Source organism: Ictalurus punctatus, chromosome 1 (genome assembly GCF_001660625.3).
Source record: "Ictalurus punctatus breed USDA103 chromosome 1, Coco_2.0, whole genome shotgun sequence".
Classification (NCBI taxonomy): domain Eukaryota; kingdom Metazoa; phylum Chordata; class Actinopteri; order Siluriformes; family Ictaluridae; genus Ictalurus; species Ictalurus punctatus.
In genome coordinates this window covers 4,025,587-4,032,424 of record NC_030416.2, presented here as the reverse complement: position 1 = coordinate 4,032,424, position 6,838 = coordinate 4,025,587, and the positions used below count along the sequence as shown (strand labels likewise).

The 6,838-nt window shown below is 38.9% G+C and overlaps 1 protein-coding gene across 1 annotated transcript; it reads right to left on the bottom strand.

Moving 5' to 3' along the window:
• Positions 1-4,272: 4,272 nt before the first annotated feature.
• Positions 4,273-6,233, bottom strand: LOC108274836 (C-C chemokine receptor type 4). The gene is made up of 2 exons (XM_017485302.3): positions 6,148-6,233; positions 4,273-5,813 (listed from the first exon to the last, which is right to left on the bottom strand). The coding sequence occupies exons 1-2, from the start codon at positions 6,173-6,175 to the stop codon at positions 4,765-4,767; spliced, it is 1,077 nt and encodes a 358-aa protein (XP_017340791.1). The 5' UTR covers positions 6,176-6,233; the 3' UTR covers positions 4,273-4,764.
• Between the last annotated feature and the right edge of the window lie 605 nt (positions 6,234-6,838).

The following is a 6,838-nucleotide window of genomic DNA, read 5'->3' as shown; positions in this document are numbered from 1 at the left end:
ACTGGCTAGGCCACTCCAGGACCTTAATGTGCTTCTTCTTGAGCCACTCCTTTGTTGCCTTGGCCGTGTGTTTTGGGTCATTGTCATGCTGGAATATCCATCCACGACCCATTTTCAATGCCCTGGCTGAGGGAAGGAGGTTCTCACCCAAGATTTGACGGTACATGGCCCCGTCCATCTTCCCTTTGATGCTCTGAAGTTGTCCTGTCCCCTTAGCAGAAAAACACCCCCAAAGCATAATGTTTCCACCTCCATGTTTGACGGTGGGGATGGTGTTCTTGGGGTCATAGGCAGCATTCCTCCTCCTCCAAACACGGCGAGTTGAGTTGATGCCAAAGAGCTCCATTTTGGTCTCATCTGACCACAACACTTTCACCCAGTTGTCCTCTGAACAATGCAGATATTCAGTGGCAAACTTCAGACGGGCATGTATATGTGCTTTCTTGAGCAGCAGACCTTGCAGGCGCTGCAGGATTTCAGTCCTTCACGGCGTAGTGTGTTACCAATTGTTTTCTTGGTGACTATGGTCCCAGCTGCCTTGAGATCATTGACAAGATCCTCCCGTGTAGTTCTGGGCTGATTCCTCACTGTTCTCATGATCGTTGCAACTCCACGAGGTGAGATCTTGCATGGAGCCCCAGGCCGAGGGAGATTGACAGTTCTTTTGTGTTTCTTCCATTTGCGAATAATCGCACCAACTGTTGTCACCTTCTCACCAAGCTGCTTGGCAATGGTCTTGTAGCCCATTCCAGACTTGTGTAGGTCTACAATCTTGTCCCTGACATCCTTGGAGAGCTCTTTGGTCTTGGCCATGGTGGAGAGTTTGGAATCTGATTGATTGATTGCTTCTGTGGACAGGTGTCTTTTATACAGGTAACAAGCTGATATAAGGAGCACTCCCTTTAACAGTGTGCTCCTAATCTCAGCTCGTCATCTGTATAAAAGACACCTGGGAGCCAGAAATCTTTCTGATTGAGAGGGGGTCAAATACTTATTTCCCTCATTAAAATGCAAATCAATTTATAAAATTTTCGACATGCGTTTTTCTGGACTTTTTTGTTGTTATTCTGTCTCTCACTGTTCAAATAAATCTACCATTAAAATTATAGACTGATCATTTCTTTGTCAGTGGGCAAATGTACAAAATCAGCAGGGGATCAAATACTTCTTTCCCTCACTGTATATAATTCCAGACACACTTTGCTAACTGGAGTAATGACCATTGACAGCCATTACAATTAAATGATGCAAAATGGAAACGTTCCACCTACTTGTCACGTTGGGGAACATCATAGCCATGCATATTCAGTTATTAAATTAGCAATTAAAAATAAGTGTGTGAAGGAAACAGGACTGACTGCAGCCCTAATAGTCTAATGATTTACTTAAAGAATAAAGATGTTCGTAGCATGGATGATATATACAGGGTTTTCAAGTAATAAGTGTATAATAAAATTATATTTTCAGCTACACTTCCTCATATTACTGAATATTTATACAGTGAGATAAAATATAAAGAATCAATGATCACAGGACAACATAACATACAGTGCAAGGTTAAAGTTAGTGTTATGACACTAACAGATTTGTTTTGCATTAGGAAAAAAAACTCCAAAGATGTTTAGCTACAAGAACAAAGAAAAGACACCAGGCAAATTGCCGAATGCTTATAATTTCCCCAAGTTTCCTTATTTGCATTTATTTATCTATTTATTTTGTACTTCTTTGTTAGTTTGAATCTTTTCTCACTTATTGCCCATGGTAATCATTCGCATTGTGCTGCAGTGCCACCTATTGGTACATGTTTGAACTGACAAACATTCCACAAGCCTGGGTCTTTAATGTATTGCAGTAATCCTGTGTTTAAACATGCTACATAGATTTTTAGCCCTCTGGCTGTTCCTGAAGGTAAAATTAACTCTGAGAATTTCTGTTAGTAGGATGTTGTAATGGATCAGCTCACTACAGACTAGATAGTATAACATTTCAATAGGTTTCAGAATATAAGTATATAAATTAAGATTCAAGATTCAAGTCTTGCCACCTCACAGGTCCAGGATCCAGGATCTGTGTTTCGATCCTGAGCTTCTGTAGAGTGGGACTAGCTTGATTAAAGCTCTAGCTGCTTAGCAGCATTCTTGTAAGGTGTCCAAACCAGCTCAAATGCCACCCCTCAATTCAGAGCAACGGGCTCTACTCGTTGAGAAGCTTCTCATCCTATCATGTAAAATAAGTCCAGCAATCAGGAACCTACTTTTGGTCACTACCCAAATGCCTGCCAGAGGTTCAGAAGACCTCCTTCTTCAGCTTGAGTGCTTCCCTCACTACTGGTGTCCACCAGCCCATCTCAGGGTAACTACCATAACAGGTACAGACAGCCTTCTGGCCATACCCTCTTTCAGCTACCTCTAAGATTGAGGACTTGAACATAGTCTATTCAGACTCAATGTCCCTGAACACACATTTTAGAGTTTTGTCTTTCCTCAGGAGCTCTATGGAGTCATTAGCAATTATTTAGTAAGCATCTGCTTCAACTTCTCCAAGAAATAGTCATGTACAAACACCACTCAGAGTTTTCCTTTCTAAGAGTTAAAATCTCATTGAGGCAAATGTCTTGTACTCTCGGAAAACCCCCAATTGGGGACTGGAGTGTGTCCCCACACTGAGGTGGATGACAACTCTAGAGTAGGAAAGATATCAACTTGGTAAAAGTCAAAAAATAAAAATATTTCTTGCAGGAGCCCTTAATGTGTGAGGATGTAAGGCCAACTATATCTGGCCCATACTTTTCCATCTAACACACTAACTCTGGCTCTTTTCCCACCAGTGTGGTGGCAAAGTGACATTCCATCTTCCCAAAGCCAGGTTCCATTAGTAGGGCTACAGAGATATTGTGCTTTGTATGTGAATGTGATACAATGGTTTATCATGTTAAGGAACAGATTCATGTCGAGCTGCATTAAAGTACAGTATAACACGTGCATGTTGTTTAGCACTAATGCACTAATACACAGTGTTAACTACTGTCACCTTTTTGCACCAAGCACCTAATATTGACTCAATTAGTGCACTTTGATTTATTTATCATAGTCCCTAATACTTGTAAAATAATAATAATAATAATAATAATAATAATAATAATAATAATAATAATAATAATAATAATAATAATAATAACAACAATAATTGTTTAGAAAGATGGATTTCTTTTGTTTGAAAAACCAGTTTGACAAAATGCTTGAACTCTAATTGTCCTTAATTGTGTATCTGAACTGTTAAAACTTATTTAACTTTACACCAGTAAATATAACTATAAATGGATATGATGCAAACTGTGCCATTTCTTAAAGAAAATAAAAATGGAAATTGTTGGCAAATCACTGTGGCATGAGAGGACTAAAACACTTCAGGATGCGCTGTTATTGGGAAATAATCAGCTTCAGGGTGGGAACAGTAAAAGCACACCATCAAAATGTTTTATTTCTCACTTAATGCATATGAACTATTACAATAAATATATTTTGTTTGACTCAGATGCTTCCTGTGCCAAATGCAAGGCTATGCCAATGCTAACTCAACAGGCATGGCAAGCTGGCCTAAAACCCAAGGTTGGGGGCCAGACCTAAAATCCTGGTCCAGCCAGGAAAGCCTCTAAAACGCAATTCTCAGACGTGCTGGAGGAAAAAGCCCAGAAATTCCCTTGAGGCTCTCTCTGAGCAGATGAAGTCATTGACATCAAACATGGCTCAGCCACAACAACTGGTTTTGCAGCTGAAGGTAAATACAATACTTCATGCCCCATGGTGAAACTCTTCCAACTCACCTTGATCCTGGTTCTGGCAACATCCAGAGGGGTTTGAACTATCAGCTCGCAGATGCAAGTGACAGACTCTGAATCAGCCATGATGTGAGCTCTGTGTACTTTCATGTCATGTTCAGCTTCATATCAGGCCACATCACCTCACCCCGTCACTGATTATTTTCCAGTAATAGTATGTTTGGTTTTATTTCTTACTTAAGGCATATAAACTAGTACAGTTGAATACATTATGTTATATAGTGTATGCCACAAGCGCTTGGCTGCTTGGGGAGGTGGCGGAGGGGGATTTTTTTCTGCTATTATTCAGGATGTGGCATCAAGCATTGAAATATCAAACCTCGAATTAGGATCATAATTCAAAATACAAGAAAATAGAGGGGCTTCAGAAACACAGTTATGCTGTGCAAATAGTATGATAAATATATGACAAGAAAAGATTTCTTAAGTCTTAATGTGATTTAATGATGCTTGATATAAAATGATTACATATTATGTGAGATGGCACTATTTACATTCAGTAAAATATATCTCTAAAATTGCCTCACGACACCATTTGCATGCTGTAAGCAATACATGCTCATTTCATTTAAAAATGGAAAACTAAGCATATAAAGTACACAAAAACTATACATAAACAACAATGACTAAATAAGTAGAAAAAAAAATACATAAGGACAACATGTCAATAAAAAGTATCTGTACTTAATATGCAGGATTTAACCAAAGTATGGAATTGTGAACTTTTTACAAATTTATATGCAATGTTTTAACAGTAAGGGTTACAATTTTAATTTTCAATGATTAACCCAGGTTTCAGGTGTTGCACTTTTGGCTACACAAATAGAATTGTGAACTTTTTGCAAATTTATATGCAATGTTTTAACAGTGAGGGTTACAGTTTAATTTTCAATGATTAACCCAGGTTTCAGCTGTTGCACTTTTGGCTACACAATCTTTGTGCTGGAAATCACTGAGGTCCGTGACGACATAGAGCCCTTCCTCTCTGAGAACTCACTGCCGATTGTTGTGCACCGACCAAAGCAAACAGGAAACCACTGTTTTAGTATCTTGAGAACCAAATTCCTGAATTTCTGCCCCACAAAGGCGTAGATTATGGGGTTGAGGCAGCAGTGACTGAACGCTATGGTTTCCACCCATTGCGTAGCCATGTGCAGGTCCTGTTCCCACTGACAGGTGCTCATGTAGCCTAATTGACGCAGGAACTTCAGGAAGACGACGATGTTGTAGGGCGTCCAGAAGAGAAAGAAAATAATTATCAAGACCAGGATGAGCCTGACAGCTTTGTGTTTCTTCTGAGATTTTATGGCCATTAAGACGGGGATGATGCGCGAGTAGCAGAACACCATCACAGAGAGAGGAACAATCAAACCAAAAAGGTTCAGTTCAATGTACGAGAAAAACTTAAATGCTGACCCTTCTGGATATTCCTCTTTGCATATCCACCCGTTTGATTCATTCTTCATTTGGGAGAAAATAATAGTTGGCAGAGAAGCTCCCAAGCTAAGTGCCCACATAAAGAAAGCCACAGCTATGCTAGCTCTGACAGACCGGTGCTTGGAGAAGAGAGAGTTATGGGCATGGATAATGACAGCATAGCGGTCCAAGGTCATGAGGATCATGAAGAAGATACTTCCATAGAATCCCAGCATGTAGAGCGCTGTCACTGCCTGACACATGAAGCCACCGAAGGTCCACTCAGAGATGGCGGCATAGTGGGCCCAGAAAGGCAATGAGATCAAGAAAAGAAGGTCTGAAAGGGCCAGGTTGAAGAGGCACACATCTGTCACATTTGACCTTTGGTGATATTTGATCAAGATACACAAGACCAGGCCATTTCCAATGAATCCCACGATGAAGACAATGCTGTAGAGGACAGGTATGAAGACTTGGCTAAAAGCACTTACATTGGTGTTGCTGCAGAGCTGTGTGTTTTCATCAAATATTTTATTGTAATATTCAGAGTAGTCCTCAGCTATATATGAAACAAACAATGGTCTCATTATCACAGAAAAGTACAATGCAATAATAAATGAAAAGGTCAATAATAATAAATAATAATACATTATAAAAGGCTAACACGTTTTTTTCTGATGCTATTGTTACTATGCCCTTTTTTAATCATCTAAAACTATTTGCCTTTGTTTTAACATCAGAAATTTATTTTGGTACTCTGCTGGATCGCCATCTATTGAGAGCTATAAATAATGTCCGTTTTCAGTCATTTGCTCTAGAGTCTAGACAGTGTGAAAGTAGTAGCTAAGTAGTTGCCAGACTTAACAATGATGCAAAATGAAAGTTCCACCTACTTGTCAGGTTGGAGTACATCGTGGCCATGTCTCCTCAGTCTCAGACTGACTGTGAAACCAAACTGTGGAAGCTGCTATATGAGTAGGTGGAGCTGCAGTTTCCTGGGGTGGGGCTTTATCCTACTGACCTTGTAACACCATGTATTTGAGAAATATAATCTTGTTTGCATCCATATACAGCAAGCTGCTTTTCGGCAATGTCCATTGTTAAAAGTGCTATACGAATAAAATTGAATTGAAATTGAAAAAATCTAACGTTTCAAGGGTCACAGTACAAAATACCATACAGTGCAAGATTAGTTTTATGACACAGATTTGTTTTGCATTGCAAAAAAACTGCCGAATGCTTATAATTTTCCAAAGTTTCTTTCCTTCTTTTTCTTTGTGGTTGTGGTAAAAATGGAATTGAGCCTATAGAACATTTCTTGTAGTTCTTTTTCAGTTTTATTTGTTTTCAATATTTTCTTACTTATTTTCAGTTGAAATCTTTAGTATTGTGCTGCAGTGCCACCTGTTGTTACATTTATGAACTGGCATGAAACAAAATAAACAAAAAGGAAATAGAAATAGAAAACAAAAACAATTTAGGTGATAAACTGAAGCTTGCAAAAGAAAACACTTAAGACTTTAATGTATAGTGATGATACCATATTTTAAAAATAGTAAATAGGTTTTTTTTGGGGGGGTTTGT

Bases quoted from the DNA above. Each gene is read 5' to 3' on its own strand.
- LOC108274836 (XM_017485302.3), bottom strand. From the start codon at position 6,175: ATGGCCACGATGTACTCCAACCTGACAA. The intron at 5,814-6,147 runs GTAGGTGGAACT...TTTCATATATAG, and splicing joins GATGTACTCCAACCTGACAA to CTGAGGACTACTCTGAATAT.